Source organism: Eumetopias jubatus, unplaced genomic scaffold (assembly GCF_037043125.1).
Source record: "Eumetopias jubatus isolate StellerSeaLion01/CBP00866 unplaced genomic scaffold, mEumJub1_p1.0 scaffold_4, whole genome shotgun sequence".
In the NCBI taxonomy this organism is placed as follows: Eukaryota; Metazoa; Chordata; class Mammalia; order Carnivora; family Otariidae; genus Eumetopias; species Eumetopias jubatus.
The window spans coordinates 140,961,412-140,976,081 of NW_028274810.1; the positions used below are offsets into that span (position 1 = coordinate 140,961,412).

General features: G+C 38.6%; 1 protein-coding gene across 45 annotated transcripts in view; it reads right to left on the reverse strand.

Annotated features, from left to right (window-relative positions):
* The window catches only part of RIMS2 (regulating synaptic membrane exocytosis 2), a 585,834-nt gene that overhangs the window by 22,938 nt on the left and 548,226 nt on the right, over window positions 1-14,670 (reverse strand). The window contains exons 1-2 of one of the 45 annotated variants that reach the window (XM_028110116.1): window positions 3,377-3,481; window positions 1,257-1,262 (exon numbers count right to left, since the gene is read on the reverse strand). The exons of 42 other annotated variants lie outside the window; for them this stretch is intronic. In XM_028110116.1, coding sequence (XP_027965917.1) covers window positions 1,257-1,262; window positions 3,377-3,481 — 111 coding nt within the window. Of the gene's footprint in view, window positions 1-1,256; window positions 1,263-3,376; window positions 3,527-14,670 lie in introns of those variants that run through there. 2 more of the 45 variants (XM_028110107.2, XM_088023104.1) reach the window with 2 other exon arrangements.

The window sequence follows — 14,670 nt, forward strand, 5'->3', positions numbered from 1 at the left end:
CAGGCCATAAAATCAAGCAAATCAAATTCATCACATATTATATGTACCCAACTGAACAAGAATCACTAGCCCAGAACCACAGGTAACAACATTAAAATAGCCTCTGAGAAACCAGATCTACCAAGTGTTAGAAAATGTGCCATTTTCTACATTGTAAGATGATAACCACTTACCATTGAATCTATAGGTAGAAGTTGTGGGGCTGCTTCTCCTATTAAGGATGGTAAGTTCTTGAAATGATTCCTTCTTTCTTAGGAAGGAATCTTAGAATTACCTGTAATGTTTAAAAATTCTACATACAATAATATTCTACACTGGGGAGGTAGACACATAGATTCAATGTTGGGGCCAAGTAGTTTACATAGTGAAGTTAATACTTATCTCATAGGATTCAATGATAAAATAAGTAAGCATAATTCATAAACTTTTATGTAAAATGTAAGGGGCTATTATTATTATTTTTACTTAAAAGAAAAAAGCATGGGGCGCCTGGGTGGCTCAGTCAGTTAAGTGTCTGCCTTTGGCTCCGGTCATGATCCCAGGGTCCTGGGATCAAGCCCCACATTGAGCTCTGTGTTCAGCACAGAGTCTGCTTGCCCCTCTCCCTCAGCCCCCATCCTGCCCCACTTGTGCTCTCTCTCTCAAATAAATAAATTAATTAAAAAAAAAAAGCTACTCAGAGAATCGGAGGATTGTTATTTGGAATATATCCAGGGACAAGGAAGCAAAAAATAAAATAACATAAAAAAGAACTACAAGCATACAAAAAAGATGCTACAAAGACCAATCACAACTTATTTTGCTTACAGGACTGCCCCTTTCATCCTCAATGAAGATGCCCCATTGAAATTTATAATCCATGGCCAAGCTATTTAACATCTCTGAGTCTCAGTGTTCACATGTGTAAAATGTTGAAAATAATAACTTCCTTGAAGAATTAGGAAGCCAAAGGAATGTGGCACATGGGTGTTCAATAATTGCTAATTATTATTAACGTACTATTCCTGGTCATCAACTCCATAGCATATTACTAGAAAGTGTACTATAATAATGATGAAATAATACACAGAGCAGTTAGGATTATAAACTCCAGAGCCAAATTATGGCTTTAGATCCTAGCTCAGGAACTTCCTAGCTGTGGGCTCTGAGCAAATTGTTTTCACAGGTCTGCAGGAGGCCCTGATCCCAGCAGGTGAGGGACTGAGAGCTGTCACTGAGGCCCGAATCCATGTTTCACTCTCACTTTCTCAGGACACCCTTCTCTAACTCCTCAATTAAGTTTTCTTATAATTCTGATTGTACTCTGTACTTCGCCTTCCTAACACTGGTCAGTTATAATTACATAGTTGTTCCTATTAATACTATCTCCATTAGACTGGAAGCTCTAAAAGGGTACGGAGCATATCAAAGTATTTCAAGGACTCTCATTGCTGACACATCAAATAACCTCACTAAATTTTTTTGAATGAACGAATGAATAAAAAGAATATGGTTTCTCAATAAAGTTCTTGGTACTTCTTGTGCAGAATGGCAATGTCCAGATATGCAGCAGAAGAATGAAGTGAGACTATGGAACTGGAAGGCAGAGGACATTTGAGTTAGTTATTGCACGATGTCTGAAAAAACCAAAAAGAAAAAAAAAAAGACAAGCTTTAAATCAGGCTAATTTAAAATCAGTTTCATTAGTCAAATTACACTTGTTAGTAGACCACCGATTTCTTTAGACAAGTTGTTCTCAATCAGTGTGATGGATTTGTTGTTGTGATGGATTTACTTTTTCTTTATACATTAGAATGGGTCTCACAGTTATGACTATAACACCATATTCCTGAATAAGCTTACGAGAGTATGCTACCCACATGAACTTCATGTGTCCCTGTGGGTGTCTCAATAGAAAAAAAAATGTAGGAAGCACTGCTCCAGGACAGTGATTTCTAACTTTTACAACTCTGCAGGGTATGTGGAATACCCTAAAAACACCTCAGGACTTTCAAGGCTGGTAGGAATACTGCAAGACAAGAATAAAGTCAGGATCTCTTCTCTTGGCCGTATAAATGACTGTAGCCCAGTAGAAAGACTGCTCATTTATGGGGAGCACTTCCTCTCTGGTTACCTGTAGATAACTATGGCTTAATTTTGAAAACACTGGCTTCCTTATGAAACATTTTGTCTTGGAAACTCAATAAGCCATGTAGTGGAACAGAAATCTGTTTCAACTTCCCATGTGTAGATAGAGGATTTTCCTCTGGGATAAGTCTGTGTAAGCCAAGGTTAAATGAATGTATTTTAAATTTTGAAAATTTTCATGTTATATATAAGCTTTCCCTGTCTCTTTAGGAATTGTATTTTATAAATTCAACAATTAGTTTCTTCTAAATCAGGGCTCGGTAACAATATCCTGGTAAAAGGTCACTGATTGTCAATCAGGGCTCAGTGCAGATATCTTGATAAGAGGTCACTGATTGTCACAAAATAAAAGCAGAATAAACTCTATTACCATACAATAATAGAGTTAACACGATGATGATAACTTACTCTGGATATACATGTAAAGATGCACACGATTTGCAAGTAACATATCAATAAATTAATAACACTACTTCAAATGTTGGGACGCCATTATTCAGCAGTCAATTTTTACTTTGATTTACAAATTATTTTTTTTGTGTTAGTTGTGAAATCTTACGAAAAGTTCTTCATGAAGAAAACCTATGTTGTGTTATTCAAAACTTTATGAAGGTCTTGAAACCACTTGGTGAGAACTTTAAAACAATGAGTTCTCTTCCCCGTTTTTCTCTTCAGCTTACTTATCATGGGATTCCCCTAACACCAGAGATAAGACGACCAACGGTCAGGTAGGTTGACAGCACTGTGCGGTGTGAAGTTTCCAGAGTCCAAACACCCCTTCAGTACGGTCAACCTCTGACCTGTCCATTGTACCACCCCTTCCCCTCATCTGGATCTTGACTTACTCGCTGCTGCCTCCCCCTTTAATTTTTGAGTACTTCTGTCCTCGAGGCCAAATGTTAATACTGAGACTGCGGGACTAAACAAAAACATAGTGGGGTGCCCCCGACGGCTGCTGCCTTGCCTCCCCCAGACTGCATCCTTACTCCACTTGCAAGGACTTGAGAATGAACTTCGCTAGGAAAGCTGTCTCCCAAGTCAGCGCTGGTGGAGCTCTCGGAATAAACCAATAAACGGAACTTGGCAGCTCAACCCTCGCGCCTGGGGGGGGGGGGGGTCTCTCAACCCAGCGCAGTGCCCGAGAGCCGAGCGGGGCAGGGACGCTGCTCCTGGGAGTGCTCGCTCCCCTGACAACCCTCCACCCACCGAGATGCCAGGGGGTGAACAGACAGAAATGCTAACTACAGACAGCCTCACCTCCTTCTTCCTCCTCCAGGGAGTTCATGCAGGGAAAGTAGCCGGCCAGTGCCTCGAAGGAGGCGGAGAGGCTGCTCCGGCTCTGGGAGCGCTGCATGGAGCGCCCCGCAGCGCCGGCGCCCCCCAAGCCCTGCCGGCCCATCTTGGACGAAGACCCACTCTTCCCGCGGTACAGGATACGAGGCGTCTTGGCGGCTGGGGCGAGGCGACCGCAGCGCTTCGGGGGCCGGGACGGTGCGGCGGGACCCTTGGGGGTCTGGCCCCGGCCTCGCCGACCCGGTCCGGACCGGACGTGGCTTTGCCGGCGGCCGGGTCCTCCACTTTGTTGGGGAGGGGCCAGGAGGAGGGGGTCGAGACTGTGGCGGGCGGAGACGCGGCTGCTCGCGGCGAAAGTCCGAGGTCTCGTCGGGAGGGAGCTGAGGATCCTGGAGGCAGTGGCTGCCGGAGTCTCGCCGCCCTCCCCTCGCCAGGAGATGCTGCTGATGCTGTGGTCCCCGCCAATCAGCAGTCGCAGGGGGAGGCGGTGGCGGTGGGCTGGCGGCTTCGGAGCCGCGCGCCGTGGCTTCTGGGCAGCTAGGACCCAGAGTAGCCCATGCGAGCTCCTCTTCTTCCCGCCGCGTGCTTAGGGCCAGAGGGTGTTAGTTACACGCACTACGTTAGGCATAGCAGACGGGTAATATACCCGGAAATTTTTGGCAGTCACTTTCCCTTTCCTCAGTTTCACTTAATTTGTCAGCGCTCCTCAAGCATAGACAGGAAATACTGAAAATTTCTCCAAATCCTAACACAAGGCTCCCCAATTTTTAATAGATTCCACGGAAGCCTAGAATTAAAGCTTTCTCTTTTACCGTCTGTCTTTAAAAAAAAATTCAACAGAGGAGAAAAAGGTTAAAAAGAAACCAAGAGCCTGAAAAAGCACCCACACTAAAAAAGTACTTTCTTGCTTATCAACTTTGCTTTAATTTCAGGAATGTTTAATGCTTTCTTTCTCTAAATTAAATAATCTGCTACCTAATGTTGCTAAAAATGACAATAAACACTGGAAGTCTTTAAACATCTAAATAAAAGAGCATCCTCTTAAGTTGGACACAACACAAACATACTAGAAACAAAACAGTTTATAAGTGACATAACATGTCACATTCTGGAAACTGCAAATCCCTATCCCAGGATATGAAGCAACCATAATTCCATTTTAATAGGAGTCAGAAGACTGCCCCACTTTTCATGGTTTACACAAGTCCCTCAACCTCTCAGTTTCTTTATCTAGGGGGGTGGGAAGGTACGGTACAATGGTTCCAGTCCTACCCATGTCACAGCTTGATTCTTGGGTCCATGTAAGGGAGCTCTATTTTTTCATACAATAAATATTTCCTAAGTAGTATATATGTACAAATTCTTTGCTTGATGTACTGGGAGATTCAAACAGTCATTCAATTAAATCTACTTGAGCTCCTCGTATATGCTAGGTACCTTTGCAAACACTTAGGACACAATAATAATCAGAGCAGATAAAAATCCCTGCTCTAGTGGAGCTTACATTCTAATAGGGGGAGACAGACACCATAAATCAGTAAATTACACAGTTAAAAGGGTTAGGATAAATGCAAATGGGAAAAAATTAAGAGGGATGGGGCAGTCTGCAATGTAAAAAAAAAAAAAGGTCTGTTAGAGTGGGCCTCATTGACCAGGTGACATTTCAACAGAGGTGTGAAGAGGTTGAGAAAGTTAGCCATTCGGGTATGTGAGGAGGAGAATGAGTTTGAGGCAAAGAGAACCTCCAGTGGGAAGGTTCGAGGTGTGTCCTGGCCCAGCAGAAAGGGCTAGCGCGGCTGCCGTGGGATGAGTGAGAGGGAAGGAAAGGAGGTCAGAGAGGTAAGAGGCAGAGGAACAGATTACCAGGGCCTTCCAGGGATGTTAATGACTCTGGCCATTGGACACTGCAATTTAGAAGGTATTAAAAAAATGCATTCAGCTAAATCATCCTTTCAAATCTTTCTAAAAATTAGGAAACTTTCAGTACAAATAAGCATGCCATCACATAACAACTTTTGGTTGCTTAGATTTAGGATTATCCAGGTTTCTTGCTTCAGTTTTTCTGAAGGCTTTAGTCCTTTCTCATTATTATTCCCACAACTCCTTCTTAGTTCAATTTCCTGTTCTTTATTCACTTTTGTAACATATCAGCATTTCAACAGAACACTGATAAAGCCAGGAACTCTAAGAGCACTTTTTCATACCATATTGCTTTTTGTTCAGAGAACAGAGATGTTTTTATTAAATGAAATTTTCACCATAAGAATAAAGACAATCAGAATTTTGCAAAATGAAAAAAACTATTTAAAGTAATCCAATATTTTTTTAAACTGTGAGTCACAGATTTCTAGTGAGTCCTAAAAATCAATTATTAAGTTTTGATCAGCATTCCAAAAAATAAAGTGAAACAAAATATTAGCGGCTAGCCCATGTAGTTACTGCATCAATTGCAGTATTGTTTTAGGACTACATCTGCATGTATGGGTACGAGTGTGTGTGCGTGCGCATGTGTGTATTGTGTTGTGGTCAAGAGGAAAGTACTGAGGAAGAGGGACTGAGTGGGGAAATCCTAGGAAAATAAATTGGCCAGGGGTGGAAACTTTTATTTTGGCATCCAGGGACATCAGAATGATACCTGAAAGTCACTTTGGAAGGGAATACCTTGGGTTTCTACTAGAGATTGCAGGGGGATAGAGACTATAAAAACTGAAACGGTGGTCATGTCTGAGTTGCTTGGACCCTGCCTTCTCTGTGTTAATGACCTGGCTTTCTGCACCATGAAGAAGTTAGTCTAGAATAGTCTAGATGAAGCTATTTCTATAGGACCATCATTTCTCTCTTGTAGTTTTAGAACATGGTTGTCCTGGGAAGCTGATATTTTTCCCTGTAGTTAGAAGCTTAGAGATACAGAGAAGTGACAGAAGAATGGCATAAGAAGTAGGGAGAACTCAAGAAGAAAGAAGAAAATCACCTTATTTCAAGGAAGAAAGCTTTAAGGAAACAGCAGAATGTTGGCACATAGGCATTCAAGAGACTAAGTACAATAATAGCTGGAGACCTCTAGTCTTGAATGATACCTTGTGGCATACACTGAACTTATTGAGAACATTTATAATTCTACTTCTTTTTGTCCTATGCTCAATTGCTTGCCTATGTATAATAAATCTTATATAAATAATATTTCTGGTTTATATATTTTCAGCAAGTTATTTCTTATTCCATTCTGATATAAGTACTACTGCCCCCAAAGGAACTGAAAAATTTACATAAAAAATAAACCACTGATAAAAATTCACACATGTCATTCCTCCATACTGTACTCTACATATTCAAATGGCTTTGGACATAGTTCTCAAATGATGGGCCATTAGGTAGTTTCATTATATAAAACTAAGTGTAACTCCAGAATCATTATAATCCAGTATTTGAATTATTTATAACTTTCTTATTCATCCAAAGATAATCAGAGGAAAACGTGAGTCACAAATATACACAATAAATTACCTTCTAAAAGCACAGTGTGGTGTTGAAAATAGATTCTACCACTAAATATGAAAATCATCTTTTTGAAGAAAAGATATATAAATATAGCTTGCATATACTATTATAGCATTCTGATTGTTGAATATCACACCAATTATGCCCCTTAATTCTTATGTCAACCCTGAAAATGTCATCATTACTTCTTCTTTATAGAGGAGTTAGAAAAGACTCAATAATATTAAGTGATTTGCTTAATTAGAAAGTGGCAGAGCAAGACTCCAATTCAGAGGCTCTGATTTCAGGTTCAATGCCCTGTATACTGTATCACAGGTGTCTCATACCATGTATACTTACACAGAAATAGACAATAGATCTAGTATGAATTGTACAGTAAATTATTTGATTCAAGAGAAAAGAAATATTGAAAACACATCCTTAAAACCATACTGTTTATTCTAACTATATACAATTTTAAATCTATATTTGCTTTTTTTATCAAATCATAGCCACAATTATAACAGGTCTAGAATACACGTCATTTATGTCTGTTTTTTTTAACAGTTTCTCAAAAAAAAAATCACCAAAATTTTAAAGTATGTTAGTTTATTCCTGAAATAGGGACTTGGTACTTAAGTGGATATATAAAACAGTTATTACGTGAAGTAGTTATATAGTGTCTAGACTGCAGATTAGTTCAATCAGGAACATAGTTACCTAATAAAGGGAAGGGAGGAAAAGGAAGTAAGTCCCTGAGAGAAGTGGTGGAGAAAACAAGTAGCAAGGTCCAGAGGTAGATATGCTAAAAAGAAATAGAAAAAAGTACTCCTCTGGCTACCCTATCACCATACAGTGTTTTCCAGCCAATCCAGAAATGGCTCATTGCTAGACGAGACAGAAATTGCTCAGGATAGGTCATAGAGCATGCTGCAGACTGAACTAACCTCCTGATATACATTTGCTTTAGATAACATGGAGATTCATTCCTACCTCAGGCTTCACAATTGATGTCAATTACTTTTGCCACCGTGAACCAGTCCTCCTTACAGCAATGATTCTTTGCTAAATAAAAACATTTATGGATATATATATATATTTTTTAATTCAAAACCAACTCTCAGAATCCTAAAATATATATATTCTTTTTTCTGTCACAAAATAACTTTGCATTTAAGTCATGAGAGACCAAATCCATGTAGTCAACATTTTCTACTAACTTCAGATTGCTAGAAGTATTTAATAGTCTTGGGCAATTAGCCTTGACTTGCATATGAAATCTAAAATATACAGTCTTTTCTCCCATCCCCAGCTTCATGTCAATATAGTACAAATAAATTGTAAGCTTTTGTGATTTTTCAGTTTTTCAATGTAGTTTTGGTGTCTACCCAGCACACTTACAAAGTGAATAGCAGATGGTACACTTTAGCAGCTGGTCAACCTGAAACTTTCACAAAAGGTTGATGAAGTCAAAGGATGTTTAGAGTACAAGAAGATAAAAAAGAAACATTAAATGATCAGCATTTTCATTATTCTGTAATGAGATTTAGGATAATATTTGCCTTTATCTTATGACAGACTACAAAGAGTGACATTTACCAAAACTTGTTTAGGGCCAGGAAAAAGAGAGGTACATGAAAATGTCCATGGAAGTAAGCAAATTGATTTCTTGATTAGTCCAAAAAAAACAGTAATAAGAGTTGACCTAGGAATGAGGGGAAAAAACTCTAAAGATCAAAGTTATGAGTCATAAAAGCAGAATAGCTAGACAATATAGGGTAAGAACAAAATTTGGATTCTAATATTACTTATGGCCCTTTATGTATAATAATATTAATGATGATAATAGTGTTATATGTTCTTCAAAAGCATTACCTCATTTAATGCTCATAAACACTCTATAAGGTAGCTACTCTCATTATTCTCATTTCACAGACAAGAAAAGCAATGTACACTAATTCAATAAATATATGTTAAGTGCCTACCACGTGCCAGACACATTCTAGTTACTGGGGATATAGCAGTGAACAAAAATTGACAATGAGCTTCTCGTGCAGCTCGCATTCTAGTGGAATAATCTAACACTTATATCCCACTTATGATATGGCAGGTCTTTTTCTAAACAACTTTACATAACCAGCACATCAACTCACTTAATAAACACACAACCCTCTGAGAGATATACGATTATTAATATCTTCATTTTATAAATGAGGAAACTGAAAAGAAAATAAATGAGAAACCTGAGAGACGCAAGTCAATCTCCTGCCCAAGGTCACACAGGTTATTAAGAAATGAAACCAGAATTTTAAACCCAGGAAGTTTGATGCACACTCTTATAATTTGTCCGATGTCACAAGTAGCAAATCCAGGATTTGAATCCAGGTCTTCTGACTCCCTAATCTATACTATTTTTTAAAAATATTTATTTATTTTAAAGAGAGAGAGAGAGAGAGTGGGCGAGGGGCAGAGGGAGAGAATCTCAAGAAGACTCCCTGCTGAGCATGGAGTCCCACGCGGGCCTCGATTTCACCACCCACGAGATCACAACCTGAGCTAAAACCAAGAGTCCACATTCAACTGACTATACCACCCAGGTGCCCCTACAATCCATACTATTAACTATTAAATCCATAGCTAAATAACATGGCTTAAGAGAACCTTCAGATATCAATATTAGACAATGGGGCTGCCAATATGAACTGTTTTTCCATCCAAAACAAAGAACTTTTAGCACAGTAGTTCTGTCTCATTATATGACATATTTATGTAAATCTTCATTTAGCTATCACCAGGAATCCAAAACTCTTAATAAATGTCCTCAACAATTTTAGGAGTCAGTGTACAGGAATGACTTCAGACAGAATTCAGCCTCAGAGAAAATAGGAAATACACTTTCATGAGATTTGTAACTTATTGGTATTTGGCCACCCCTCAAAGTATACCTCCCAAAATAAAATGGAGTCAATCATAAGCTAAGCAGTTTGGATAGATAATACCAAAACTTAGAAAAAGAATGCTCATGCCTTCTATATACTTCCTATAGACCATCTATCCAAGTTTTAAAGCAGTCATGTGAAATGCCATTTTCAAAGAAAAACTAAAATATTCATATAAAAAGGAAACACTTTATTCACTGATAAGCTTAAGCATGATCCAATGATAAATTAGAGACTGATAGGTAGACTACAAAGAGTGACATTTACCAAAACTTGTTTAGGGTCAGGAAAAAGAGAGGTACACGAAATACCATTATGTTTCAATCATTCAGTTTCTAATGTGTAATGGCCTTCACATTTCCCTTCATTTTCTCATTCATTCAGATATTTACTGCGCACCATAGGCAATACTCTTTTCTAGGATCTTTGGGTAAGAATTTGCCTCTCAAGATGCACAGAGTCTGGTAATAGGAGACAGAGAGGATAACACAGGCAAGAAAAACAAATAAATGCAATATAGTGGAATAGGTAGTAGATTTATGATGGGTTCTAGGCACTCTGGTGATATACAACAGGGAGTGACAACTCTACTTAGATGGGCCAAAGAAGCCTTCACAGAAGAGACAACTGAGCTGCATTTTGAAGGCTGTCTGGTAAGCAGGAAATAGGGTGAACAACACTGACAACAGAAGTCTTTCTACCCTGACCATAATAACTACTATATATGCCTCTTTTGGATCTTTGAAAATGGGTAAGAGTTAGGGCCTCTCTCTTTCTAGTCCTTTAGGGTGGTGGTAGTGGCAAGGATGATTTCCAAACTTTCCAAGTTTGAGAAACTCCCTGCTCCCATGTTCTGTTCTACTATTCCAAGCCATGCTCTGGCTTTGTGAGAAATTTATACAGTCTTTAGAGCACTGTTAGAAGAATATTTTCAAACATTTGAGAGAAGAGAGAAGTATATCTTCTGTAACTCCCTTGGAATTCTAGAAGAACATCAAAGAACATCACCTAGCAACGTCTCCTATCATTATGAAATCCAAAGCACCGTAAGATTCTGTGAGCATAAACATTTGCATAAATATACAGTAAGATCTAAAAATTTCATGTAAGTTTCAGGTACCAATGCCCCAAACTATGCAATATTTCTTAAAAGTGTGTTCATTTGAGCTGCCTTATTCGTTCATCATTAATTTATTTATTCACTATTCATTTACTCATTATTCATTTCCTCCTTACTCATATCACAGTGTGATGCAAATAATATAACCTACGCCTGGAAAATAGAGGTATTTCTTTAATCACAGGTAAATCTAGTTCTTACTTGTTCCTCTTGGTTCTGTTTCCCCACAGTGGGGCGCCTGGGTGACTCAGTGGGTTAAGCCTCTGCCTTCAGCTCAGGTCATGATCCTGGAGTCCTGCATTAGGCTTCCTGCTCAGTGGGGAGTCTGCTCCTCCCTCTGACCCCTCCCCCCCGCCCCCCATGCTTTCTCTCTCTCACACTTTCTCTCTCAAATAAATGAATAAAATCTTTAAAAAAAAAAACACACGTGGCAGTAAAGACTTCTCTGATTAGCATTTTGTTTAACTGCATCATATATTGGTTAGATATAAATGGTTATACATTTTTGTATTGATACATGGTTATACATGGTATCTGCTTGATACCATGCTGACATAAAAATGGAGACTTGAACAGTTTTCACAGATATTCTGACTTAACTATCCAGTTGACTTATTAATTGTAGTCACCTTACTTATTTTTCATTATATATGAGGACAGAAGATTTGCAATGAAGTCATTTAAATTTGTAAAAAACCAAAGGGAGTAGAGAAGAATGAGAATTCTATCCAAGCACTAAAAATTGCAGGATCCTTAATAGCATATTGAAAAAAAAAAAGCCTATGGAAAACCATCATCTTGTACAGATCCAGGTCAAACATCACCTAGATTGGGCATAAGTGAACTGCTGCTTGAAGGTAGTTCTACGAGCAGCTCAGTACATTCGGTAAATAGTTCAGACCCTGTGCCAAGAGGCGAACTTAGAAACTGAGCTAGGCAAGTCATCATCATCTGACTCCCAATTCAGGCACTCTACGTTAGCTGTGTCTGGAAGTAACACTTTGTTTGTTTTGTTGATTTGGTTTTTTTTTTTTTTAAGATTTTATTTATTTATTTGACAGAGAGAGAGATAGCAAGAGCAGGAACACAAGCAGGGGGAGTGAGAGAGGGGGAAGCAGGCTTCCCGCCAAGGAGGGAGCTTGATGTGGGGCTCTATCCTAGGACCCTGGGACCATGACCCAGCTGAAGGCAGATGCTTAATGACTAAGCCACCCAGGTGCCCCTGTCTTATTGATCTGAAACTTCATAATAGGAAATAACAATACAGATTAAACATGTTTCCTTCCTAAAATTCAATTCAAGCTGCTATGTGTTATCTATACACCCACAATCAGGTGAGAAGTTCAGGTCTAACAAGACAGAGGACTATTCCCCAGGGAAAACAGTCTCAGTAAGAGGGAAATTTGTAGTGTCATACTCTCTAGACTCTAGAAACTCTCTAATAAATACAAGTAGTTATAAACAGAGGCAACTCAGTATGTATTCTGGTTAAGGAAATATTCTATAATGCTTCTTCTAGAACACTGTGTTATAACTTGGATCCTTCTGCTTGGCAACTCCAGCCATTCAATCCCTTAATAGAGCAGTGTTTCAAATCCCAACTTCCTTTTCCATACTTGACAACAAATTGTGAAAAGATATTTGGGGAGGAGCCACAAGTCTTGATGCATGATTTACAGTCTAAAAAAATACCTAAATATATATATTTAAAATTTGGTAAGACCATTCAAAAAGCTTTTCCAAAAATATTTATAGTCTAGCCACTATTTATCAGCATTTGGACATAGAAAAACTGTGGTATAGAATATTTGAGTTCCTTAATTTTCTGTTATGCATTAATTTTTTTATGTGTTTGATTATCTGGCATTGATCTAACATCTAGAAAAAAGTCGTTGCTTCATGATTCACTGTTATAAGCTCCTAATTTCATTTCAAATAATACTGTATCTCACACTATGAGGGCAGCATTTTACAGGTTCCCTGGGTGAGGGATAATAAAAACTTTATATTTTAATACATCTTACATTGTATCTGAATAAATACCAAAAGATACTTTTCAAGGACAGTGACCTTAAAAATGTAATTGTTACACATTTTATCAAAATTCAACATAACTGCAATTTTATTTTATTTTATTTTATTTTTAAATATTTTATTTATTTATTTGACACAGAGAGAAAGACAGCGAGAGAGAGAACACAAGTGGGGGCGCAGCAGGAGAGGGGGAAGCAGGCTTCCCGCAGAGCAGGGAGCCCGATGCGGGACTTGGTCCCAGGACCCTGGGATCATGACCTGAGCTGAAGGCAGAAGCTTAACAAACCTAGCCACCCAGGGACCCCCATAACTGCAATTTTATTTATTTTTTATTTTTTAAAGATTTTATTTATTTGAGAGAGAGAGAGAGAGAGCACGAGTGGGGGGCAGAGGCAGAGGGAGAGGGAGAAGCAGACTCCTTGCTGAGCAGGGAGCCCAATGCGGGACTTGATCCTAGGATCCTGAGATCATGACCTGAGCTGAAGGCAGAAGCTTAACCAACTGAGCCACCCAGGTGCCCCTATAACTGCAATTTTAACACAGAATATAAAAAATTTTGTACTATTTTAAAATTCATTTTTTAAAATGGATTCATTTTTATTCTCAACTTCAGATTATAGATCAGGATCGGCTGACAAAGGGTATACTTTCTGCCTTCTATAGACACTTAGAAGGTGCATGGGGCAGAACTTCACCGTTCTGGAGTAAATAAAATAGCCATCACATGAGGTGAATAGCCCCATCAACCTTCTGAGACACAGTTTGCTCCAGTTCTTGCAGCGCTAGGGCTCACCTCCTTACTCTTAGATCTGAACTCTACCCCCATCTTCAATTTCATCGCAACTTTACTCTCAATCTCACTTCGTTGCTCTGGTCCTACGCTCACCTGGGGTTTGTCAAACCATCAAGTCTCCTCTGCTTCACTGCCTTGTGGATGAACTTTCGACCTGAATGACCAGAGGGAAATGCCCCCCAAAACTGAACTTCCCCTTGTCTCTGCACATTCCATCACTTTTAATACAACTTTTTGTCTTAAGAGAGAAAGATGGTATTTTTTTCCATGATGGAATCCATTAAGAAAAATGTAAAACATTGGAAACTAAATAATCCTATGAGAATCTATTATCAATATGTAGTTCTTAATATAATGACCACAGTGACTATAAGAGAACTCTCCCAATTATATATGCTTTCTATAATATTCTCTGTATGTGCCAATTTTATGAGACTGACACACTGCCTACTGCGCTAAGGAGGCAGGTTGTATGTACCAATTTTAAAAGTTTATTCCAATGATGCAATTATTAACATGTCAACAATAGTGTAACATATTATAGGGATTAAAATCTTTTCTAGCACCTACACGAGGCATTTCTCATGGTTTAATTTTTCTCTTTAATTTTAGATATTTGATCTGTCTAATGCATAATAATTGTTTTATACAGTAACTTTCAAGTATTTTTGAAAAACCTATATATTCATCTCTAAAACATATATAAAACATGAAACCTGTTAGTTTAAGCCCCATTTCATATTTGCTAAAGTATAAGGAAGATAAAAGGCTATACAACCATTAGTAGTAGGATCTGGTGAAGCCGAGATATACTGTGGGTTTGTAACCTTTTTGTGGGTGTTATACTCAACTAATGAATCGTTGAACACTACATCAAAAACTAATGA